Source organism: Choloepus didactylus, chromosome 20, assembly GCF_015220235.1.
Source record: "Choloepus didactylus isolate mChoDid1 chromosome 20, mChoDid1.pri, whole genome shotgun sequence".
NCBI lineage: Eukaryota > Metazoa > Chordata > Mammalia > Pilosa > Megalonychidae > Choloepus > Choloepus didactylus.
This window is the reverse complement of record NC_051326.1, coordinates 58,217,579-58,244,649: the sequence shown is the minus strand read 5'-3', so window position 1 is coordinate 58,244,649 and position 27,071 is coordinate 58,217,579. Positions and strand designations below refer to the sequence as shown.

The 27,071-nt window shown below is 41.3% G+C and overlaps 1 protein-coding gene across 5 annotated transcripts in view; it reads right to left on the bottom strand.

The window, feature by feature from the left end:
* Positions 1-27,071, bottom strand: part of ASAP2 (ArfGAP with SH3 domain, ankyrin repeat and PH domain 2) — a 217,701-nt gene that overhangs the window by 97,164 nt on the left and 93,466 nt on the right. For 4 of the 5 annotated variants that reach the window (XM_037812566.1, XM_037812569.1, XM_037812567.1 and 1 more), the window contains exons 3-4: positions 20,403-20,548; positions 1,476-1,550 (exon numbers count right to left, since the gene is read on the bottom strand). In XM_037812566.1, coding sequence (XP_037668494.1) covers positions 1,476-1,550; positions 20,403-20,548 — 221 coding nt within the window. The remainder of the gene's footprint in view (positions 1-1,475; positions 1,551-20,402; positions 20,549-27,071) is intronic. The other variant, XM_037812568.1, reaches the window with a different exon arrangement.

The window sequence follows — 27,071 nt, the reverse complement described above, 5'->3', positions numbered from 1 at the left end:
TTAAGACCACAGGTTTTTAATTAGACTAGTGATGGCATTTTCTTTTTCTCTTTAAAAAACTTTACTACAGGCTACTCTAAAATGCACACAGAAGTAGAGAGAATCGAATAAACATACCTATTACTCAGATGTAACAAGTATTAGGTCATGGTCCATCTTGTTTCAACTACACCCTACCTCTGCCCTGGCATTATTCTTAAATTAAGACCAGAAAGACACAACATGGACTCTGACTTTTTACATTAATATATGAATGGCCCCAACAGTAAGAATATAAAAGTTATCCACAATCTCCTGGGGATCCCCTACTCCACTCTTCCGTCCAGAATCAGGACCTCAAACTCTCTGATAAAGCCCAGCTCAAAACTTACTAAGCCACTAGAGAGTCTACTGCCGACCTGTTCATGGTCCTTTAACAGGGTTGTTTTGGATAAGAGAAACCACCTTTCTTCTCTTATATTTTAGTTCTTCCTTGACCTTATGATGAAGTCAAGGCCCATAACCTGGCATAGAAGCCCCTTCCCACCCTCAAGCCTCTTCTCCCGGTACTGGCAGCTCTTCTGACTCATTGCTCTAAGTTATGCTAAAGCCTAAGACACTGTTGTTTCCTGCTTCCAGATATTTCCCTCTGTCTGGAATTCCTTTCCCTCCTGTGTCTTCTGTCTAATGCAGTTAATATGCTCTCCAATGATTTCCCAGATCCCCAAAGGCCCAGTGCATAGCGTTCCTCAGTGTCCTAACCACTGGGCACACCCCTCCCCGGGCACACTCCGTAGAGGAGACACTGAGGTCTCCGCCGGGGACCCAGACATCGAGCAGGACGGGCGTCCGACATGCCCAGGTACGGCCCTGCCCTGGACTGATCACGGGAAGACCCAATAGAAGAACCTGGATTCTCCAAGAACTGAGGCACGGCCATCTCCCTTCCATAGCTCAGCTGTTTGTGCCAACAACATGCAAAAGCAACTTACTGCTCAGCACACTGTGCACAAAAACACTCCAGTCCTCACTGTCACTCACCCACATACTTGTGAAACAATTCCCAACTGAAGTGCTTGTAAGTAGCAAGGCACTTCTCAAACAACAAACATCCTTTGGAGGACAGAAAAATGAAGTTGCCTCATGCCTTTCCCATCAGGAAAACACACTCTTGCAAGGAGTCTTTTCCAGGGTAAATCGGTGACACACCACTAGAAAACCGGTCTCCTCTGCACAGGTTCCGCAGCTCAACTGAGAGAGCCAACATTGTTTACAGTTTCCGAAACAGCTGTTTCTTTCCCTTCACATCTTCCTCTCCTTACCAAGTTTATAAGACCTGAAAGGTGGCGCCAAGACTGCAAGTCAAGGGAAAACGAGATAGCAAAAAGCCATCCTATCATCCCAATAAAAATGTAACGATGTAGGCAGCCTGCCTTGGCAGACCAATATTATGTAAAAACCCATCATCCCACGATAATGAGTTTCAAATGTCATACCCCTTTGACTCCCTTCAGGTCTCCCTTCAGCAAACTGTCCAGAGGGAAGGAAATTATGTTGTTCATATTCTGAATCTAAAAAACAAAAACAAAAACAAAAAAAGGATAGTCTTATTCAACTTCATGTAAGAATAGCAAAGATGTTAGAACATTTGGCAATGATTAACCTGACCAGCACAAGTGTGATAGCCTTATTCATTCGTAGAGTCTTTGTAATGAATTTACCTTACAAATGAATGAAAGTAACGGACAGTCCAGAGCTGTATATTTTTCAGAAAAACAACCACCTTCTATTATTAAGCTATGAAGTTTGTGAAAAGACAATCATTAACAATGTAGAAAATATATGTCAAAACAATCAAAGACAGAACTACTTTAAAGTGGCTGGAATAAAAGAAAACTTCCACTTCTCACCTTCAATCACTGCTCCAAGCAGTGCGCTTGAGCCGTGCTTTGGTCTCTTTCTCTGTGTCCACAGTCCCCAAAAGACAGCAACCCAGCTCTAACTATTCTCCCTAGTACAGCTCCAAACAGTGGAAAAACAAAAGAAGATCTAAGGGTGCCTGGACAGAATGTGTGTATGTAAGAGTGAATGCTGAGTGAGAAAGAGAGAGAGAGAGAGAGAGAGAGAGAGAGAGAGAGAGAGAGAGAGAGTGAGTGTGAGTGTGTGTGTGTGTGTGTGTCTTGGGGGTATTGCCAGGGAAAGGAGATAAATGAGAAAAGGAGGGACAAGACAAGAACAAGCCCCTTCTTCCTTAAGAAAGAAGGCAAGAGATTGGTGACTTAACAAATTGTCCCCCTGGATTAGAGCAGAAGCAATAGGTTATGTTCATCCACGGTAATCAAACCCTACTGACAAAAACACATCAACACCCAGGGCAAGCCATGCTGTCCCAGCTCATAGTCCAAAGGTGAGTAAACTCAAAGATCCAAAGACATCAGCACTGGCTCTCAGGGTTCTGAACGCTACAAGAGTTCCTGCCCAACTAGAAAATAAACCGAAGCCCCATGTTCTCATTTCCCCAGACTCGGACCACTTCAAGCAACACTAGCGCCAACGAGCACCGCTGGGGCACCGGGGCATGGGTGCCGCCGTGGGTTACATGCACCTAGACTGTGGGCCTATAAATGGAGAATGACAGCAATAAGGACCGTGGAACATCAGGCATTCCTTCTGACAATCGAGCAAAGGGAAATTTATTTTTAGTATAATTACCCTGAATAGGAAGATAAAATATAGGTGCAATTTTTAAGGCACAAAGGGATCTGATTTCCATACATTATTCAGCATATTAAATTTCAAAATGGAGAAAAAAATTTACTTGAAAACATTGGGAAAATGTGCAATAATGTCTATGCAACAACCAATTCTGCCAAATAAGTGATTAATTAATGAGTGTCAGTTCAGAAATGCCTCTTTTTTTGGTAACTTTTGCCCTAGGCTTAGGTAACTCAACATTTATCATCCACATGGCATTCCTCCAGGTACAATGTGATCAGCTATGATTTGCTAGGAACAGCCTGAAGAGTTAAAGTTTTAAATACTGAAAAGCTCAGTCGAAAAAACGCGAGGTCTTATGGATGACTGGAAGGAAGGCTGACGAATAAGGGACCATGCTGATGAATAATCTATGACAGCAAAGCCTCTGGGTCCCCATTTTAAAGCACGACCGGGATAAATGCAGCAGAAAAGATGCAGATCGCTGCCACCACCCTCACATCCAGTTCCACATTTCCAACCACCTGCTGGGAACCCCAGCTGGCTCTGCCTTACCACCTCCCCCTTCCTCCAGTGCTTTCCCTTCCTGTAAAAACACACCTAACTGTCCTCCCAGGCACTGGGTCACCTCTGGCTCTCCTGCTCGGCTACCACCCAGTCGTGCTCCACCCTCTTCACCCAGCTGTCACTCCTGGTTCCACCTTTAGGAGACTGGCCACGAATACCTCTCCTTGTCCTTCTCACGGTCCCAGTCTTCACTCAGGCCCTCATTGCTCCCTTCCTGGATGAAGACAACTGCCTCCCCTGGCTCCCTCTGCCCATTTCCCATCCCTGCCTGCTGCAGTCCCTCATTCAGTTCCGCCAGAGTTACCTGGGGTGTAGCCCATCTACGGGAAAACCTTCAACAGACCCCCAATTCCCAATACTCAGCTTCGTATTCCTGCATTTGTGACCCTCCACAATCCGACCTTATTTGCCACTTTTCATCTTTTTATTCACTCAAACTAAACTGTGCTGTTCTCTGATTCCCTTACTCTATGCATTTGCTCAGTTTGTTCTCCCCAGATCCCCACTGTTCAGTCCGTCAGGACTTATTTAAATGTCACCTCCACTGTTAAGCACCCTCAGTCTTCTCAATGGAAAATATTCCCCCCTCCCCAAACTCCTCCAATATTTTCTTTGTCTTATTTCTCAAGGCACATGACAGGCTCTACCCTGCATTAGTCTTACTGATCTTGGATCATAACTTCTAAAGGGCAGCATCCATGAGTACTTCATTTCTATATTACCCCACCACTCAACACAGGGCATGGCCCAGAGCAGGTGCTCAATAAACACTGATTGAATAAATCAACACACCTTAAACATTTTTCTAAGCATCTAATACAAGAGGCAGAATTGGGAAAAGCTACAGATACAACCTTAGTTCTATTAACATCTTTAAACCAGACATAACATAGCAAATGCATGTATGAATTCATTAATTCATTTATCATATATTTACTGAGTGCCTATTTTTTAGACAGCAACAAGCTGGGTACCAACATAAACAAAATATGATGCCTGCCCCTCAGAATCAGCATACATACATACACACCAAGGGGAAAACAAAAAGCCTAGGACATACCACATGGCAACATATGTTACACTGTGCAGATGCCGATGTCTTCCCACAAAAAGAAATGATTACTTTGGTTTTAACGGATCAGGAAAGCTTCATGGAGGAGGAAGTAACTAATGTAGGCTTTGGAAGATGGGTAAAGACTCCAGTTACAGGAGCTTGAGCTACTACTGCTCATTCGCCTATGCCATCACACAAAGCCACCCACAGTTGGTCTCCCTGGCACGGGTCGATTCGGTCCTTCACACTGCTGGACAAGGAGCCAGAGCAGGGCCATCCTGGAAAAGGCGTGTGCAAGAAAGAAGACTTGGCCGCACAGAATTATTACCCAATTATATGTGGGTTGAGGGGGTTGGACAAGCATAAGGTGCTCATGGGTGTCCTGAGTTGAAAATGTATTTCTAGGAGAATTCTAGTAGTTTTCTCATGGTGTCTGTGAGTGTGAGTGCCTGCCTGAGTGTGTGAGAAAGGATATTCCACAGCAGGAAAAAAACACCTATCACAATGCAGTTTACACATCTATATTAAGGCTGTTTGTTAGTCAATTCAAATGAGAACTTAGGTGCTGATGACAGCTATCAGAGTGAGAAGAGATAAACTGAGATTTGGTACCCACAGTGAAATACTGAAGTGGAAAAGAGTGAAAATGTATGGATAGCCAAATACACGTGCTAGCTTGCTTTCATCCTCCATTCATTTAAGAAAACATGTGCTGACTTTACCGAGCAGGCCACTGCAGACAGGGCCCACAGTCTAGGGGTGAACGTGACCTTTAACAACCAATTACAGCTGTGCCGAGTCCTACAACGGAGGTGTGCACGCCCTAGGGAGGGGCAATGAAGCTGGAGAGGTGCATGGGGGCCAAACAAAGATGGTTTAGCAGAGCCTTGGTCCTCAAGGAACTTAGGGTTTAATGGGGGAGATAAACCACATATTTAAGTAAACTACCAAATAAAAACACCATGAATCTCAGAGAAGAGAAAATTTTTTAGCCTGACATCAGGGAAGCTGTATTGAGCAGGGGGTAACTGAGAGACCTTCAAAGGCCTTGCAAGATGGGGATGGGAAGAAATCCTCTGCAAAGGGACAGCATGGAGAGTGGGCAGAGGCACAGTGGGGACATGTCATCCACTTCAGCAGAGGCAGCAGAAGACGACAGCTAGGAAGAGGAACTTCGATGCCAGATCAACTAAGGGGATTCTGGGCTCCGTTCACAGTCCATTTGTCTTTTTGGAGCTTTTCAAGTTATCTAAAACAGAAAACGATTACTTTTCTAATCAGAAGATAGTTTAATTCTTACAATAAAGATGAGGTAGATTAGTGGTTGCTTGAGGCCAGGGTTAGGACTAGGGATTAACTGTAAACGGACAGGAGGGAGCTTAGTGGGGGTATGAAAATGTTCTAAAACTGATTTATGGTGATGGGTGCACCACTCTGTAAAGTTACTCAAAATCAAGGTACTGTACACTTGTAAAGGGTGGATATTATGATATGTAAAATATATCTCAATAAAGCTGGTTTCTTTTGAGGAAATTATTGCAAACAGAAACAGAATCTCTATCAATGAATTTATGAATAAATTTTCTGTACTCCTGGACCTCAGCCTCTGTCTGCCCTCTTTACACCTAACACCCGGTGCGCAAGCATTGTGACTCAGGGTGAGCGTCACAGGAAACGACCGCTCTTGCCTCTGCCGCGCCCAGAGGCTCTGCCTGGCAAGCTAGCCGTGCGGCCTGAGGGACGGGCTCTGGCTCCTTCCCTGTGTGTCTATGGGCAGCCCAGGCAGCCCCAGGCCCCCTGCTGAACGAACCATCCTCCAGTTCTGGCCAAGGGAGAGGAAAACCATGGCCAAAAGATTATTGCACATCCCTGGTGCACAGGCAGCTCCAGTTCCAATTTATAAGTAATGAAATTTTTATGATCTATGAGAAGAATTAAATTATCCCTGGGTAACCCAACCAGAACATTTTCCTAAGTGCCAAGCAGGCACTAGGCTTTTTCCTATGCTCTGACTTATTTTTTAACAAATACACCAAGTACAATGGCTTTTTGAAATAGCAAGCATGATAGAAATACAAATTATTCCTCTTAATCACTGCTCTTAGGTATGGAGCTGCTCAGACTGACAGAAAAAAAGCAATCATTTAAAGCAACCATCCTCCTGTTGTTTTCTTCTTTCTGTCTTTGCGTTCCCTGAGTTTACTCAAACAGGTGTGACAAGATGAAAAAGTAGTCAAAGGTCTGAAATCTCACAGGTAGAAATAAAATAATTCAGTCAATGTGGCAGGCAGGACAGAGCAGCCACACAGATATGAAGCACAAAACTGCTATGCTAATGCAACAGTCAATTAGCAAACACAGACAGAAAAGGAGCTGGAGACAGGGAGGAACACAGCCAGCCATGCAGCCATCTTTTCACACTGTTCTTCCTAATTATTTCTTTTCAGTCTTAAAATTCCTTGTCTAGTTTTTTCATTTCCATCTAAACCACCCCAACCCCGCCCTCAGCTCCCAGGTGCACCATCTCGCCTGCTCTTTTAGCTCCGGTCACTGGCACCACCAACTGCTGACCCAGCCAAAGCTCCCTACAGGTCCCACCTTGCAGCTCGGCCCCGGAAACTGCGGGGCTGCCTTCTCTTGACTCGAGCAATGAGTAAGGCTGCTCTGTCAAATGATTTTCCCCAAGGGGATCCGTCTAGAAGCCTGGACCTAGACAGGATGCTCACATCATAGCTCTCTATTTTTAAAGAGTAGGGACGGAAAGAGAGAATCAAAACAGAAGATGTCACAGGGCACAATCTTCATAGCCTTCAGAGAGTCCAACTCTCTTTGGACATAGTTTTTTCCTTAAAAAGATGAACTTTTCATGAAATAAAATATGGCCAAAGAATCTCACCTGAAACTTTTCTGTGTCATGTAGTTTATTTTAATATGCCCAATTTATGATAAATTTAAGAGGCTGCATTATGAGTTTTTTTTTCTTTAAGCAAATGCGACAATCACTGCATTACATAGCAAAATCAAATCTTCAAAGAAAGGCAAACCATCTATTCACCTTCAGCACAGACCACCTGTCAGAGGGTAGAAAGTCTGCAAAAAGACTTAGCACCTATTCATCAATTAAAGGCAATCCTGGCAGAGGTTTCAGCATAAGCAAAGATATGTGAGTATGAAACAGCCATTACATGCTGGAATGTTCCAGCAGTGGGTATGGCTTAAATCTACGTTCTCCAATGCGATAGGAAACTGTTTCCTAGAGACACAGTCAGAATGGGGGAATTTCTAAGGAGGGTCACGCAGGCATGGAAAGGTTCCGGGAGGCCCCTATGCTTCGGCCTGGGGCTATTCCCTAAACTCCTGTCTGGGAAAACCCTGAAGGGGAGCACTTGCATGGGTCAATCTGCAGACTGGTAAAGGGGTTCTCTTTTTCTCCTCTTTATTTTTTTTGTTAGCTCCTGGCATTCAAGGAAAACTCTGTCATAACACTTAGAAGGATACAAGCTTAAGGAACATATGCCTCAGAGTCTAAAATCCAGTGATAACAGATTACAATATCAAAATGTCCACATTTCAACAAAAGATTACAAAGCATACAAAGAAACAGGAAGCAATGACTCAGGCAAAGGAGAAAATTAAAGAAGCATTAGAAACCAGAGTACTAGACCTGGGATACAATAGACATTTAACGAAAAAAAAAAAAAAAAGGGCCTAAATATGCTCAAAGAGCAAAAGGACAAGGAACACATGGAAAAGAACTAAGGGAAATCAGGAAAACAATACATGAGCAAAGAGAATATCAATAGAGGGATGGAAATTATGAGAAGGAAACAGAGCTGAAGACCATAGTAGCAGAAATTTAAAATTCCCTTGAGAGATTTAGCAGCAGATTGGAGCTGGCAGAAGAAAGAACCAGTGAACCTGAAGACAAGACGACTGGAATCACCCAGTGTGAACAGCAGAAAGGTGAGCAGCATGAACAGAGCCGGAGGAGCCTGTGGGGCACCATCAAGTGCTAACAACACACGCACTATAGGAGTCCAGAGGGGAAGAAAGGGGCAGAGAGAATAGTCAAAGAAAAAAAATAGCTGAAAGCTTCCCAAACTTCACAAAAGGCACAAATATACATACTCAAGATGTTCAATGAACCCCAGACAGGATAAGTCCAAATAGACCCAAACCATGACACATTATAGTCACACCATCAAATGCCAAGATAGAATTCTGAAAGCTGCAGGAGAGAAGCAACATTTCACATACAAGGGAGCGTCAGTAAGAGTAAGTGCTGAATTCTCATCAGAAACCATGGAAGCAAGAAGGCAGTAAGATGACATATTTAAAGTGCTGAAAGCAAAAAAAAACTGCTAACCAAGAATTCTATATCTTGCAAAACTGTCTTTCAAAAATGAGGGAAAGGTTAAGGCATTCCCATATAAACAAAAGTTGAAGGAGTTTGTCACCACTAGACCAGCCCTACGAGAGATGCTAAAGAGAATTCTGCAGGTTGAAAAGAAAGGATACTAGACTATATAGATGGAGGCTACATGAAGAAATAAAGATCTTGGGTAAGGATAATGGCATGGGTAAAAATAAATGCCAGTACTATTTCACTTTTGGTTTGTAGTTCCACTTTTTTTACTTCCTATAGGATCTAAAAGGCAAATGCATAAAATGTAATAAGAAATCAGTGGTTTTGGTATAAACATGCAATTTGTGACAATTTGTGACAAAAGAAATACATACAGGTGGGGGGACAGAAGGGTACAGGAACAGTTTGTGTATACCACAAAAGGTAAGCTGGTATCTAAGCAAATTAGAGCGTTACAAATTTACGACGTTAAATTAAGCCCCATGGTAATACAAAGAGAGTATCAGAGAACATGCAAGCTCATAAAGAATGGGGAGTTAACATATCATGGCTGCAGGTTTCTGTTTGGGGAGATGGGAAAGTTTTAGTAATGGAAGATGATGAGAGTACCACAAGAGCATAAACATAAGTAACCCCACTGAATGGCATGCTTGAGAGTGACTGAGATGGGAAAGCTTATCTTGTACATACGTTCCTACAATTTTTTTAAAAAAAAGGATGAGTAACTGAAGGGACAATTACAATTAAACGCAATACATGATCCTGGGCAGGATCTAATGCTAGAGAAAAGGCCCCAAAGGACATTTCTGGGCCATGAAAAGAAAAACTGGAATATAAACTGTAAGCTTCATATCAATGTAAAAATTCTTAAATTTGATAACTGCACTTAAGGTGGTTACATAAGTGAATATTCTTGTTCTTAGGAAATGTATATGGCAGTGTTTCAAGAAGCATAATGTATACAACCTTTACCCAACTGCTCAGAAAATGGATTGACAAATAGGTAGACAGACAGATGGACAGAAAAACTGATGGAAAGAATGATTCAGCAAATGTAGCAAAATGTTAAACTTGGTGGATGTGGGTATCTGGGAAGACAGGGGATGTTGGAGTTCTCTGTATGGGGTTTGTGTTATTAGTGTAACTGTCCTGCAGTTTTGAAATTATTTCAAAATAAAAAGTTTAAAAAGGTCTTTTACCCTCTGGGGGAATGATGGCTTCCATCTGACACAAGGATTAGATCACGATAAACTGTGAGACTGAATAATTGCTTCCATCTGAAGTGCTGTCTACGTCAAAATTTCCTTCTATTTCCCAGCTACACAAAGCAGTCAGTCAGGTATGTAGGAGGAAACTTTAAAAAGGAAAATCATCTGGGTCACTTTCGTTTTTGGTGTAAGTGATGAGACTTCTTCCCCTGGGCCATGGACAGAATGCCTTAAAGTATTCTAAGCGTACATGCTGCACACCCACCAGCTTGCTCACACAGTCTCACAAACAGAACCCTCGGACACTCCCAGCACCGTTTCTCTGGCAGCAGAGCCGCTCTACAGTTTAATTAAAAAGGTAAGGGAGGAAGCCCATACCAATCTTGAGTGTTCAACACAAACTGAAAGATCAAAACCCACGAGCTGCCAAAATCACACTGGCAACCTTCACACCAGAGAGGGGAGGGGAAAAGTTGACCTGGTTTCTGCTTTTAACGCTGCTTCTCTGGCAGCCACAATGCTTTGATCTTTCAGGTTCTAAGTGCAGTGAAAATAATGACCCTTTACCCGCCTCTTCCACTGAAGAAAAAATGATGAAATTGTAAACTTGAGCCTTCCTACAACCACACTGAGAATCCACTTAAGGCAGAGCCTGAGGCGAAAGTGGCAGCACAGAAGAACACAGACAGCACATAGTCTGCAGCCTCTAAAACCCACAGGAGTTAAAATGCTTAGTTGAGCCATCAACCACAAATGAAAGCACTTTTCCACATTTTATTGCCTCCACAAATCCAAGGTTAGAAAATATTTGTTCTGACCTCAGCTATACCTTGAATTCCCCCAAGGGTAAGAACCAGAGGCTATCCTCTAGGGCAGCAGTTCTCCAAGTATGGCCTCGGACCAGCATTATCAGCATTACTGGAGAATTTGTCAGTAATGAAAATTCTTGGGCTCTACCCCGGACCTATGGAATCAGTAATTTGGGAAGTGAAGCCCAAACTGTGTGATCTAACAAATGGTCCAGGTAATTCTGATGCACTAAAGTTTAAGAACCATGATTCAGTAGGTATCGTGCTGAAGCTGTGGGTTTGTATTTCTCCAAGTTCAAGGCGTTGCTGGTGCAGAGCTGTGCTTTGAGAACCACTGCTCTAGAACAAAGCTTTTCCAACTGTAACATGCCTCCTCATCACTTGGGGGCTCTTATTAAGATGAAGATTCTGGTTCAGTAGGTCGAAGGAGAACAATCTGAGTCTGCAGCTCTAAGAGGCTCCCAGGTGATTCCAGTGATGCCAGTTCAAGAACACTCTTTGAGTACAAGCCTAGGGTTCCTGGGGGTATGAATGAAAACAACCTATGTTCAGGTGTGTGGTAAAGAATCTTCAATATAATGATATTAATATGCTTTGCCAAGTGTTAGATTTTAAGGAATGATGAATATACAGTCTAAAATTCCCAAGGAAAGAGGAATGCACAGGAAGAAGCTGGAACCTTGAATTTATCTACATGTATTTGCTGAGGACTCTCAGAGATGCAGGGGATTGACTCTTCACTGAGCACATCACCAACAGAGAAGACAAAGGGGGACACAGCCTTCACAGATCACTGGCCCCCTCTTTTCCATACCATCAACCTCTTCCAGCTGTGACAGGCTTCAGTAGTTCTTATCTTTAAAACCCTTCCTTTTTAGCTTTCTGCCTATCTTATAAACTTCCTCCTAGAGTAGCCAACGCCTGCTCTCTCCTTCACCTTATGTCTCCCTTATGCTACTGCAACCTGCCTTCTACCTTTGTAGAAATTCAGAAAAGAAGTCACCACGGCATCCTAATCATCAAAGCCAACAGCCACGGATCGAGGCATCTCTGCTGCCAGGCGGCAGTGGACTCCTCCTTCCAGCCTTTCTAAAGTATTGTCTGTTAGGGTTGACACAAAAGGTTTCAAAAACCCAAAGTCCTTTACATTGTGGCAGTTCTTTTACTACTCAGCAATTGAGAAAATGCATGACAAAACAAAAACAGAACTCCTGTTTTGAGCTCAATACTTTCAAGAGATTGTAACAGCCTCTCCTGTATGTATTTGAGAAGTTGTTAAAGATATATGCAAGACATTTGTTTGTAAATATGACAATCACACTGTGTGCCTATGTATTCAGGGTCACCTTGTGATTGTCCACGGGACTCCCTGGCCCACCTCTGTGAAAACCAAGGTCCACGGAGCAGGGCTGAGAATCACTGCTGCCTGCCCGCCAGGGCCTCACCCCTCAGGGCTCTGTGGCACCCACAGTGACCACCGCAGCACACGCTGCCTGACAATTAAAGGAGCTGGGTCTCTCTCCCAGACAGTGAGCTATTAGAGCTTACTGCTTTTTTTAAAATATAAACACACCTCCTACGCCTGCCTCCCTCTATCCCCTTGTAACCTCTGATCTACATTCTATCTCTGAGAATTTGCTATTTCTAGTCAAGTCATCTCATATAAGTGACATATACACTTGTCTTTATGTGTCTTGCTTATTTCACTACACATAATGTTTTCAAGGTTCTTCCATGTTGCAGCATGTCTCACAGCTTCATTCTTTCTTGCCGTGAAATAATATTCCATTGTGTGTAGGGAGCATGTTTTGTTTACCCATTCATCTGTTGATGGACACGGGTTGTTTCCACCTTATTGTGAATAATGCTGCTATAAACACTGGTGTTCAAGAAATCTGTCTGAGACATCTGTTTTCACTTTCTTTGGGTATATAACCTGGAGTAGAATAGCTGGGTCTTATGGTAATTACACATTTAACTTTTTGAGGAACCTCCACATTGCTTTCCAGTGTGGCTGCAACATTTTACATTCCCACCAACAATGTACTAGAGTTCAAATTTCTGCACATCCTCTCCAATGCCTGATATTTTCAATTTTTTTTTTAAATAATAGCCATCCTTGTGGGTGTGAAGTGGTACCTGATTGTGGTTTTGATTTGCATTCCCCCTAATGGCTGATAATACTGAACATCTTTTCATATGCTTCTTGGCCATGTAGATATGTTCTTTGGAGAAATGTCTATTCTATTCAAGTTCCTTTGCCTATTTTATAACGGATTGTTTGTCTTCTTGTTGTTGAGTTATGAGTTCTTTATATATTCTGTATTACTAAACCCTTACGTGGTTTGTGTTTAGTTTCTTCCATGTTGTAGGCTGTCTTTTTATTTTCTTAATAATTTCCTTTTATGCATTAAAATTTTTAATTTTGATGAAATAAAATTTTATCTATTGTTTCTTTTGTTTTTTCTAATTTTTTAACTTTATCGAAAAAATTAAAACAAAAAAACCCACAAAATTTCAAACAAAAGGATTAAGAAAAACAAATAACCTAAGATAACTACTTTGCTTCCAACATGTTCCTACCATACCCCAAGAAAATTAACAAACCATAATCAAAGGCATAAGAAAAACCAAATAACCTAAAATAACTACACTGAAGCTAATTTTTTAATGCAATAGGTTGTTGGTTTTTTTTTTAACTTTATCAAAGAATTAAAAACAAACAATTCAAACAAAACATTGTTTCTTTTACTGCTTATGCTTTTGGTGTCATATCTAAGAATCCATTGCCCCTACATTATCTTTTAAGTGTTTTATAGTTTTAGTTCTTTAATTTTGGTCCTTGATCCATTTTGAGTTGATTTTTGTATATGGCATGAGGTAGGGGTCTAAGTTCATTCTTCTGCATGTGAATATCCAGTTTTCCCAGCATCATTTAAGAGACTATTTTCCCCCATTGCACGTACTTCCTACCCCCATTGAAAATCAATTGGCCATAGATGTGTAGGTCTACTTGCGGATTTCCAATTCTGTCTCATTGGTCTATTTGTCTATGTTCATGCCAGTACCATGCTGTTTTTATTACTGTAGCTTTGAAGTACAATTTGAAATCAGAAGTGTGAGTCCTCCAACTTTGTTCTTCCTTTCCAAAATTGTTTTGGCTATCTGGGTCCCTTGCCCTTCCATACGAATTTAAGGACTGGTTTTTCCATTTTCGCACAACAGGCCATTGGAACTGTGATAGGGATGGACTGAATTTGTGTACTGCTTTCAGTAATATTGACATCTTAACAATATTAACTCTTCTAATCCATGGACATGGGCTGTGTTGCCATTTATTTGGTTTTCTTTCCTTTCTTTCAGCAGCGTTTTGTGGTTTTCTCTGTACAAGTCTTTTGTATCTTTGGTTAAACGTATTCCTAGATATTTTATTTTTATTTGAATTGTTTTATTAATTTCCTCTTTGGACTGTTCACTGTTAGTATATAGGAAAACAACTGATTTTTCTGTGTTGATCTCATACCCTGCCACTTTGCTGAACTCATTTATTAGTTCTAACACTTTTCTTGTGGTTTCCTTTGGAATTTCTATACATAAGATAGTGTCATCTGTACATAGAGATAGTTTTACTACTTCCTTTCCAATTTGGATACCGTTTATTTCTTTTTCGTTCTAATTGCTCTGGCTAGAACTTCTAGTGCAATATTGAATAGCAATGGTGAAAGTGGGCATCCTTGTCTTATTCCTGATCTTAGGGGTAAAACCTTCAGTGTTTCATCATTGAGTATGATGTTAGCTGTGGGTTTTTCATAAATGGTCTTTATCATATTGAGAAAGTTCCCTTCTATTCCTACTTTTCTGAGTGTTTCTACCAGGAAAGGCTGCTGGATTTTACTGAATATCTTTTCTTATCTACTGAGACAATCAGGTGGTTTTTACCTTCATTCTGTTTTTGTAGTGTTTTACAATGATTGATTTTTGTCTGTTGAACCACCCTTGCATTCCTGGAATACATCGCTCTTCATCACAGTGTATAACCATTTTAAAAAGCTGTTGGATTCCGTTTACTAGCATTTTGTTAAGGATTTCTACATCTCTATTCATGAGCTTATTATGTTTTATAGCCCCCAAGGGCAGCACAGCGTCCAGCAAGCGTTCTGTTACTTTCCTCTTTGAGCTTTCCTTTCCCGGGCCCAAGGCCCTGCTTGTTCCTACCATATCCTCTCCCACTCAAGCTTTTCCCACTTTCTCTGATCTCTAGAAGTCATAATACCATGGCAGTTACAATGAGGTAGTACTGCTTTTCCAATTAAATAAATAAATAAATAAATAATAAATAATATTATAGTACAATTTAAACATATTAATTGGTTGTGCTATAACCAAAACACAGGTCTCCTGGCATTAGTCTTATTGCTCTTTGTTGTGATAAACTAAAAATATGCTTTCAATTTTGGTTAGGATTTGTCAGTGCAAGAGGTAGCTTAGAGTGCCTAAGTTTTATGAGACTTAAACACAGTATTTCCAACTGTAAATTAGGCCATAATAAAAAATAAGTAGTAACGATTTCTAGGTGACCAAAGTAACTGGTCACTCATGTACTCTATTTTACTAGAGAAGTCTTTCCCCTCAAGTCCTCCTCACTCAAGCTTATTGACTTAATTTGCAAATAAGTCTGAAAAGTCAACTTGTTTTATTTTCCAGCTCTTACCACAATGGAAAAAGACGCTTTAGAGGCAAGAATCTGATAGCAGCAAAAAAAAAAAAAAAAAAAAAAAACCAAGTATAAAGGAAAAGACAGAACATGGAAAGGAAGACATTGGAAATGGAAAGTCAGCCTGGAGCCAGTACAAGGGCAGATATTCCCATACATCACAACATGCCAGGGGTTTCTCCAGATTTCAGCAACAGTTCAATAAGTGACCAAAGCAATGACTTAAGTCTCCTCCTTTCTCCTAAAGTTGAAATTACGATCAGTGTCCCTATTCAATAAGAATATTAGACATTTTAAAATATAAGACATTTTCAATAAAAGAGATTAAAAGAAAATAAAGTTGATGGAAGTAACTCAAGATTAAGACCCTATGGTTGTAAGATCTTCATATTAAGTCATGAGATAAGCTTTATTAATGTGGAGTATCAAATCAGCTCACATTCAACCTAAGACTGACAGTGGCGGGAAAAGGGCTCTACTTTCTATTACCAACACAGCAAGGTGAAAACACCTGTCTGCTAGGGACTGCACACATCACATCCGGACAAAGCCACAAGCTCCTGCTCATCCAAACAGAACCCTACTAGCTACCTTTAGCCTATGACTATAGTGTCTAAAAACCCTGAGCATTTGTATAAAAACTCATGATTTATGTGCATATTGCTTGGTGGAACTTTCCAGTTCCTCTTTCAATGTGAAAGAAATGAAATTCCTCAGTCACTGGGCCTCTCCATCCTTGGCTTAGCACTCACTGGCCCTGCCTCCATTTGATGCTGGTCTTCACAAACAGCAGGTCATATAGACGTGAGTACGTATTTTTACTACCAATTCTCTGAAATCAAAGACAGAAATTATAATCTGTAATTCACCTTTCAGAAACCTGTCCTTCAATGCAGCCTAATATTAAAAAGCCAATTCTCAACATAGAAATGGCCCTTAAAAATTTTTTTCAGAATTTTCACATCCATCCCGTAAAAGGAAAAGAGCCCAAGAAGCTGAGATCACTTTCTAACCCGGTTAATTCCACACGTTACATTTCTAACAACGCCTTGTTTTTCCCTTTATTCTGCATAACTGCCGAGAAAATCCACAGACTTGCTGAAGGTGAGAATCTCACCCATTAGTAAGAAAATATCACTTTATAGCAAGTTTGCTTTTCTTTGGAGACATTCCAACGGCTGTATAAACATTCTTTCATGTCATAAAGCAGGTAGGTGGTTAATTATTCTTTCTGGACAATGGAGCAGAACTGAGAATCTCAGCCATATGGAACTGAAACGTTTTGCTTGTAAAGCATGGCTTTGAAAGTAAGAGATAAGACAGATGTGACCAAAAACAGGAATAAGAATGGTGTACAAAATACCAAAAGAGGAGAATTCTCCTCCAATCAGCTCACTCTCAGCAACAGCTTCTTAGAAGATGCCACTTTGCATTTCTATGGTTGTAGGGCTTTAACACAGACGCTGGCCTGAAAAATCAGGCATGGTGAATGCTAATTTTGCCTTGAATAAGAGATTTTCTTTCTCTCTGATCTTTGCTGGGAAAACAGGATCAGCAATTCTAACTCCATAAAGTAAAAGCCGAAGCTAAAGCAATGCACATGTATTTAACACTGTTATTGGAGGCTTTTAATATGTTAGCATATTATCACATTAAAATGTCACATCTGTGATTTTTATTCTTTAATTTTTATTTTTGTGATGGGTTTTTAATTTTAAAAGAAAACCCTTTGCACGTGTTAATTTTTTCTTGATAATGGTCCTGTGAGGTGGGCAGGGTTTCATCATCTTTGTTTTAAGGTGAGGACACTCAGACCATCTGGCTACCTCTTGGCCACTCCCACAGTCCAGCCCTGGGTCTTGCGATTTCTCTTTACACAACACTTTTCCCTGTATTGCCTTCCCTTCTGCTCAGCTTTTCTCCCCGGAGATTTTTCTCTGTGAAATGAAGGTAACGAAATCTACCTTGCATGACTGTTATGAGAACTGAGTGAAGCTGCCTATCCTCAACGTCCAGCTGACCGCACCGTGGATGACCATTAAGTCACAGCACTGATACCTTCACTTCCTGTAGAAAGCCGCACAGCAACCAGGGGGCAAGGTGATTAAAGTGTTGCAAGCAGTCAAGTCATGACTCCCAAGCCCCGCCTGCTTTCTGTTTTTGCAGAAAACCAAGAAAAAGAGGGCTGCTTTATTCACCTGTGTAGGTGCTCACGTTGACAACTGCATAAAAGTCAGCTTATTTGGGATCTTGCCATGTGGAACGCTGCAAGTGGGCCCTTCTACACCAAGGCACACCCCAAAAGCTATCGAGGACTCCAAGCCACCCCAAGGGAGATACTGACCCCTAAACCTCTCAGCGCCTCAGTTATCTAATCTATAAAATGGGGATGACATGGATTACCTTAGAGGTTGGCTGGACTGCTGTAAAGATTAAGCAAGCTAAAATGCACGAAAGCAACTGGACATATTCTACTTGCAGAATCAGGTAGGGCGTTATCATCTGCATTTAAGAGATGAGAAAATCCTGATCTAGAGTTTACCTGAATAAAGATAAAGCAGCTAATTCCTGGGAAGGTGGAGGGACTGGACCCAGGACTCCTTCCCACCTATCTCCTACATTGCCACATGTCTTGTGCTGACTGCTTTCTAGGGCTCCTGCTCAGCATTCCTCCTGGATGTCCCTCTGCCAGGCTGCTGGGATTTCCTTTCATGGCTTTCTGTCCTGTGTTGGATCCTGTCTCCTAATTCACATTCCCCTCTTTCTTGGTTTACCCCCTCATTTTGCTAAAGCACATCTTGTAGAAATTTCCAGAGAAATTGACCCATGGGAGTTAAAATTTCTTGAGCCTTGCGTATCTGAAAATATTTTTAATTCTACTCTCATGCTCACTTGGATGGGTGTACTTCCAGGTTGAGAATCCTTTTCCTCAGAATTCTGATGGCTTTGCTCCATGCTTAAATTTTCGGTGATATTGTTCAGAAGTCCAGTACATTCTGATTCTTAATCCTCTGTGGTCTTATGGACACTTTTACGATCTTTTGTAATTTCACACCAATATGCCTTGGCGTGGGTCTTTTTTCCCGTATTGTGCTGGAGATTTGAGTTCTTCGGTTTTAGAAATTTTCTTCCGTATTGTTCCATTAACAATGTCCTCCTTTCCACTTTTAAAGTCTCTCTGAAATGCCGTCAGCTGGACACTGGACCTTGAGGATTAATCCTTAATCTTGTCTTTTATCTACTTCCCTCTTTTTTTTTTTTTTTTTTTGCCATTCTATTCTACTTTGAGAGATTACTTCTATTCCAACATTTTAACTGAATTTTTATTGTAGATTTTCTTACATTAATTGCCCCTCCCCCATCTTTAAAAACAAAGTGCATCCCACTCTTCTTGAATTTATCTTTTCCTATTTCTCTGAGGAATTATATGCAGTTTCTTTAAAGTTTTCCTCTGCTCTCTGTATTTTCTCTGTTTCCTCCAGGTTATTTTCTTCTGTTTATTTTGGTCTCATTCTGGAGGCTGTTCATTCATATTTAAGTCAGGCACTAAAGAGCAGACTGGCAGCTCTGCATGATGGAAGGGGCTTGTCAACTGATGGGCTTTACCCTAGGATAATTAACAGCAAGCTGACTTTTTCACTGGAACACCCCCACGTGTCAGCATCTGTAAGTCTTTTCCTGGGGCCATTCAGTTTATCCAGTTAAAAACAACCTTTCAGTCTTTCCTGAGTTGGCAGTGGGACCCTAATCGCATGTCACAACATTTAGAAATTGGGGCTGAGAAAGGAAGCCAGGGCTCTACAGATCAGTACGCAGGATTTCACCCTGGTTTTGGCAGTGATAAACAGATGAGGAACTTTGGTAAAAGCCCCAAACTTTAGGAAACGAGATTTCAAATTAACCTGAGTGAAAAACTTAGCCACAGAAACGTTTTTTTATTGTTACCATTTCCAACTGAAATATTTGCAAGTGAAGGCAGCGAGAGAGACCAAGAGCTTAAGGATCTCATTATTTCTCCTTCCTTTATTAACTCATATATTATACTCCTGTTGCTGTCTGCCCTTCTAAGGCTAGGCTTACAAACCCACCGCCCTCACCACTGCAAGAACAATGAGCTAATTTTTCACTTACTATGAGCGTACTCACAGGGGGGATGAAAAGGGCACTGCTGTCGTGCCCTACATAGAAAGCAATATGGAGTGCTTGGCCTGGTCTTCCGTGACCTTTAGGAAAAGGTGAGGGAAAGATGCTGGGAAGATCCCTAGTGTACATTCTACTTGTGGAACAAATCACCCAGGCAGGGTCACAAACAGCCCAGCCCTCCCCAGGCCGCCCACTTCACAATTCTGTTCCCATGCGAGGACAGGGCAGAGCTGCCAAGCACAAGAAAGAACTCGATTCACCCAGCATTACTAAGCACTTAACACAGGCAGTAAATACCAACTCCACATCTTCACTTGCTTAAAAAGTAAGACGTTCCTTTCAGCCCTGCTTTTTTTAGGCTCTGCATTTGGGAGCATAAAAGCCCTTTAAATATTCATGGCAATTTCTGTGCTTTGATTATAGGTTACCTTGCTGTGTAAGACGGGTCTGAACATATTTATTAAATATTATAACTTTAAGTACCTACTATAATTACCAGAAACATACACTATTCTACACAGTTTGGAAACTATTAAAAATTGAAGTCAGAGGCCCTTAAGAAGATGAATATGTTTAACCATTTGTCCCACAGCTGTGCACATTTAAAACACCACTGAATTTTTAAAGTCTTGTTAGAGAAAAATTACCATTTTGAAATTGTATTCCACGGTGGCTTAATATGTGTAGAAAATATACTTTCTTTAGATACCACGTGCGCTATAAAGCAATTCATATTTAGTTTATCAAGCAAACCTTAATTTTCTTCCACAGAGTTACCTTTCCATCTAAAGTAACTGCAGGCTTTTCACAGTTGATTGATAGCTACGCAGATGTAATGAACACTTACCAGGTTTTTGAAAAGTGCCGTCAACTCCTTCGTGAACACGGAGAACTTCAGGAACGCACTTCCTAAGTCTGGGTCATCTCTGCACACACAGTTGCCACCGAACTTCTCCAGGGCTTGGGTGTACTGCTCTTCATTTTCCACATGAGCTGCAACAGCAAATGGAGATGCACGGTGAACACACCCAGCACTCCAGCCCGCACCCCACCGAGTTTTTCTTGGTTGAGAATAAACTCAAGCATATAAACAGAATGAGAGCCTGAGAAAAGTCCAGGTGCACCAGGAACAGACATAATTTTGTTATCCACAAATAACCAACTGCGCCAGTCATAGATCCCAAAGAACAAACATGATGAACAGGGAAAAAGAGCCTTCCCACCCGGTTCCACAGAACTCAAGGTGTTGGACGAGACTCTCAAGGATACCCCATTGCTTTCTACTTTCTGACTCCTCTTTGGCAGACGTCACAGGTCCAGTTAACAAACTCAGCCCCTTGTAGAAACTCAACGAGAGAGCCCTGCCCCTTCACAGCTGGAACAGTGGTGGTCCTCAGAACAGGCTGGGGAGTCAAGGTCAGTGCCTAGAAAGGGTCTTCTGCCTGGTGGCCCACCTCCCCAACTCTACATTCTAGACCCACCCTTCTTCTGGGAAGCTTCACATGACTCTACCCATATGCCCTGGGTGTCCGGGTTTGGCACCTTTCCACCTCTGCACTTAGCATGTTGCGCTCAAATTTCTGGTAAACACATTGGGATCTCTTAGAGGACAGAGCCCAAGTTTTAGTCACCTGTGTGCCTGAAATATAAGACAATGCCACACATACTGCTTGAACAGAAGAAGCAAACCCTGGCAACCCATCTGATGGCATTTCAATATCTTAGGCCTCCAAGGCAGAATCTTACAGAGTGAAGACCACTGGGTTCTGGGTCTTAATTCATAGTTCTCAATCCTTATTGGACAACAAAATCATGTATGAACCTTTATCTAACTATTAAAGCAGAGTTCCATCTCAGACCTCTAACTCAGAACCAGGGCTCGGGGTAGGGTAATTTGGTGAGTTAATGTGATTAAATATACTTCCTTTACTATTGGAGCAGGCATTTACAGTAAAACAACTTCTCCTTGCATGGGTACATGATTTTTATTTTTTCATCATTTCAGTTAAGAAATATAACATGACCTCTTTACAGTCATGACAGAAGAGGCAGATATGCAGCCCAAAACTTGTGTGTATCACCCTGTGAACTTCATCAGACACAGAATGTCTTAGTGCTACAGCTCCTTCACTGACGATCAGATCCTGGAAGCCCCTTGCTATAGCAGCAAAAATTCTTCTTCAGGGAAATAAAGCCACTATCACTCAATACCCAAGGCCTGTGCTGGACATGACAAGTGGGTCAAAGGAATGGGACATTTGTTTCTGGGAGACAATCCTCCACCCTGAGCCAGATCCCAAAGAGCCAGGACACACTTGGTCCTTGATTTCCAGTGGCACCTGGGTGCCTGCAGGGGTGTTCCTAAGCGGAGCTAACAAATGTAAGAGAAACTTAATTTCATTCTTCAAGTTCTCAGCATGCACACTCACACCTTCACACGCACACACATCCTGAAGAATGTGTGGTTCAGCAGGAAGAGTCCTCAGAAGACATGGGTCCCAGTGCTGTATCTGTGTCAGTAAACACACAGATGATCTTGACAGGAGGTCATTTGCTCTCACTGGGCGTACTGTCCTAGCTACAGAAGGATAAAGACCTGTTGTGAGGGGGGCGGGGCAGGATGGCGGATTGGTGAGCTGTATGTTTTACTTACTCCTCCAGGAAAGTAGGTAGAAAGCCAGGAACTACATGGACTGGACACCGCACAGCAATTTGACTTTGGGCATACTTCATACAACACTCATGAACACGTCAAACTGCTGAGATCAGCGAAATCTGTACGTTTTTGCAGCCAGGGGACCCACACCCCTCCCTGCCAGCCTCAGTCCCGTGGGAGGAGGAGCTGTCAGCGCCGGGAAGGAGAAAGGAGAACTGCAGTGGCAGCTCCTATCAGAAACTCATTCTACTGATCCAAACTCCAACCACAGACAGACTGAGACCAGACACCAGAGAATCTGAGAGCAGCCAGCCCAGCAGAGAGGAGACAGGCATAGCAAGAAACAGCAAGGAAAGCCCAAAAAGAAAAGCGGAGGCTTTTTGGAGTTCTGGTGAACAAAGAAAGGGGAAGGGCAGAGCTCAGGCCCTGAAGCTTATATGCAAATCCCGAAGAAAAACTGAGCTCTCTGCCCCCCCGGACTTTACCTTAAAGGCCCTAATTGCTATGTCTCTTAGCATTTCAATAACCCATTAGATCTGTGAGGAGGGCCCTTTTTTTTTTCTCTCTCTTCTTCTAGAACAATTACTCTAAGCCCAATACAGAAAGCCTCAAAGACTTGCAGTTTGGGCAGGTCAAGACAAGAGCAGAACTAAGAGAGCTCTGAGACAAAAGGCAATAATCCAGTGGCTGAGAAAATTCACTAAACACCACAACTTCCCAAGAAAAGGGGGGCATCCACTCAGCAGACTGGGAGCCTCCCTACACAGCCCTGTAGCCCAGAACCGCCCTGGGGGGACGGCACTCACCTGTGACTTAGCACAGTCATCCCTCAACAGAGGACCACAGGGTGCACGGCCTGGAAGAGGGACCCACTCGCAAGTCTCAGGGGCCATACCAAGGACTTGTGGGTCAGCGGCAGAGACAAACTGTGGCAGGACTGAACTGAAAGATTAGACTATTGCAGCAGCTTTAAAACTCCAGGAACACCAGGGAGATCTGGTTGTTAGAGCCGCCCCCCTCCCTGACCGCCCAGAAACATGCCCCATATACAGGGTGGGCAACACCAACTACACATGCAAGCTTGGTATACCAATTGGACCCCACAAGACTCACTCCCCCACTCACCACAAAGGCAAAGCAGGGGAGAACTGGCTTGAGGGGAACAGGTGGCTCGTGGATGCCACCTGCTGGTTAGTTAGAGAAAGTGTACTCCACAAAGCTATAGATCAGACAAATTAGAGATAAGGATTTCAGTTGTCTAGAAATCCTAAAAGAACCCTATCAAGTTAAGCAAATGCCAAGAGGCCAAAAACAACAGAAAATCTTACAGCATATGAAAAAACCAGATGATATGGATAACCAAAGCAAAAAACACCCAAATCAAAAGATCAGAAGACACACAGTACCTAAGGCAACTAATCAAAGAACGAAAGATGAACGACAAGACCATGGCACGGGATATAAAGGATATCAAGAAGAGCATGGCACAGGATATAAAGGACATCAAGAAGACCCTAGAAGAGCATAAAGAAGACATTGCAAGACTAAATAAACAAATAGATGATCTTATGGAAATTAAAGAAACTGTTGACCAAATTAAAAAGATTCTGGACACTCATAGCACAAGACTAGAGGAAGTTGAACAACGAATCAGTGACCTGGAAGATGACAGAATGGAAAATGAAAGCACAAAAGAAAGAATGGGGAAAAAAATCTAAAAAATTGAAATGGACCTCAGGGATATGATAGATAATATAAAACGTCCAAATATAAGACTCATTGGTGTTCCAGAAGGGGAAGAAAAGGGTAAAGGTCTAGGAAGAGTATTCAAAGAAATTGTTGGGGAGAATTTCCCAAATCTTCTAAACACCCTAAATACACAAATCATAAATGCCCAGCGAACTCCAAATAGAATAAATACAAATAAAACCACTCCAAGACATATTCTGATCACACTGTCAAATACAGAAGAGAAGGAGCAAGTTCTGAAAGCAGCAAGAGAAAAGCAATTCACCACATACAATGGAAACAGCATAAGACTAAGTAGTGACTACTCAGCAGCCACCATGGAGGCGAAAAGGCAGTGGCATGACATATTTAAAATTCTGACAAAAGTTTCCAACCAAGAATACTTTATCCAGCAAAGCTCTCCTTCAAATTTGAGGGAGAGCTTAAATTTTTCACAGACAAACAAATGCTGAGAGAATTTGCTAACAAGAGACCTGTCCTACTGGAGATACTAAAAGTAGCCCTACAGACAGAGAAACGAAGAAAGGACAGAGAGACATGGAGAAAGGTTCAGTACTAAAGAGATTCTGTATGGGTACATTAAAGGATATTAATAGAGAGAGGGAAAAATATATATGACAAACATAAACCAAAGGATAAGATGGCTGATTCAAGAAACGCCTTCACAGTTACAACGTTGAATGTAAATAGATTAAACTTCCCAATTAAAAGATATAGATTCGCAGAATGGATCAAAAAAAATTAACCATCAATATGTTGCATACAAGAGACTCATCTTAGACACAGGGACACAAAGAAACTGAAAGTGAAAGGATGGAAAAAAATATTTCATGCAAGCTACAGCCAGAAGAAAGCAGGTGTAGCAATATTAATCTCAGATAAAATAGACTTTAAATGCAGGGATGTTTTGAGAGACAAAGAAGGACACTACATACTAATAAAAGGGGCAATTCAACAAGAAGAAATCACAATCGTAAATGTCTATGCACCCAATCAAGGTGCCACAAAATACATGAGAGAAACACTGGCAAAACTAAAGGAAGCAATTGATGTTTCCACAATAATCATGGGAGACTTCAACACATCACTCTCTCCTATAGATAGATCAACTGGACAGAAGACCAATAAGGAAATTGAAAACCTAAACAATCTGATAAATGAATTAGATTTAACAGACATATACAGGACATTACATCCCAAATCACCAGGATACACATACTTTTCTAGTGCTCACGGAACTTTCTCCAGAATAGATGATATGCTGGGACATAAAACAAGCCTCAATAAATTTAAAAAGATTGAAATTATTTAAAGCACATTCTCTGACCACAATGGAATATAATTAGAAGTCAATAACCATCAGAGACTTAGAAAATTCACAAATACCTGCAGGTTAAACAACACACTCCTAAACAATCAGTGGGTTAACGAAGAAATAGCAGGAGAAATTGCTAAATATATAGAGACGAATGAAAATGAGAACACAACATACCAAAACCTATGGGATGCAGCAAAAGCAGTGCTAAGGGGGAAATTTATAGCACTAAACGCATATATTAAAAAGGAAGAAAGAGCCAAAATCAAAGAACTAATGGATCAACTGAAGAAGCTAGAAAATGAACAGCAAACCAATCCTAAACCAAGTACAAGAAAAGAAATAACAAGGATTAAAGCAGAAATAAATGACAGAGAGAACAAAAAAACAATAGAGAGGATAAATATCACCAAAAGTTGCTTCTTTGAGAAGATCAACAAGATTGACAAGCCCCTAGCTAGACTGACAAAATCAAAAAGAGAGAAGACCCATATAAACAAAATAATGAATGAAAAAGGTGACATAACTGCAGATCCTGAAGAAATTAAAAAAAATTATAAGAGGATATTATGAACAACTGTATGGCAACAAACTGGATAATGTAGAAGAAATGGACAATTTCCTGGAAACATATGAACAACCTAGACTGACCAGAGAAGAAATAGAAGACCTCAACCAACCCATCACAAGCAAAGAGATCCAATCAGTCATCAAAAATCTTCCCACAAATAAATGCCCAGGGCCAGATGGCTTCACAGGGGAATTCTACCAAACTTTCCAGAAAGAACTGACACCAATCTTACTCAAACTCTTTCAAAACATTGAAGAAAATGGAACACTACCTAACTCATTTTATGAAGCTAACATCAATCTAATACCAAAACCAGGCAAAGATGCTACAAAAAAGGAAAACTACCGGCCAATCTCCCTAATGAATATAGATGCAAAAATCCTCAACAAAATACTTGCAAATCGAATCCAAAGACTCATTAAAAAAATCATGCACCATGACCAAGTGGGGTTCATTCCAGGCATGCAAGGATGGTTCAACATAAGAAAATCAATCAATGTATTACAACACATTAACAAGTCAAAAGGGAAAAATCAATTGATCATCTCAATAGATGCTGAAAAAGCATTTGACAAAATCCAACATCGTTTTTGATAAAAACACTTCAAAAGGTAGGAATTGAAGGAAACTTCCTCAACATGATAAAGAGCATACATGAAAAACCCACAGCCAGCATAGTACTCAATGGTGAGAGACTGAAAGCCTTCCCTCTAAGATCAGGAACAAGACAAGGATGCCCGCTGTCACCACTGTTATTCAACATTGTGCTGGAAGTGCTAGCCAGGGCAATCCGGCAAGACAAAGAAATAAAAGGCATCCAAATTGGAAAAGAAGAAGTAAAACTGTCATTGTTTGCAGATGATATGATCTTGTATCTAGAAAACCCTGAGAAATCGACAATACAGCTACTAGAACTATTAAACAAATTTAGCAAAGTAGCGGGATACAAGATTAATGCACATAACTCAGTAATGTTTCTATATGCTAGAAATGAACAAACTGAAGAGACACTCAAGAAAAAGAAACCATTTTCAATAACAACTAAAAAAATCAAGTACCTAGGAATAAAATTAACCAAAGATGTAAAAGACCTGTACAAAGAAAACTACATAACTCTACTAAAAGAAATAGAAGGGGACCTTAAAAGATGGAAAAATATTCCATGTTCATGGATAGGAAGGCTAAATGTCATTAAGATGTCAATTCTACCCAAACTCATCTAAAG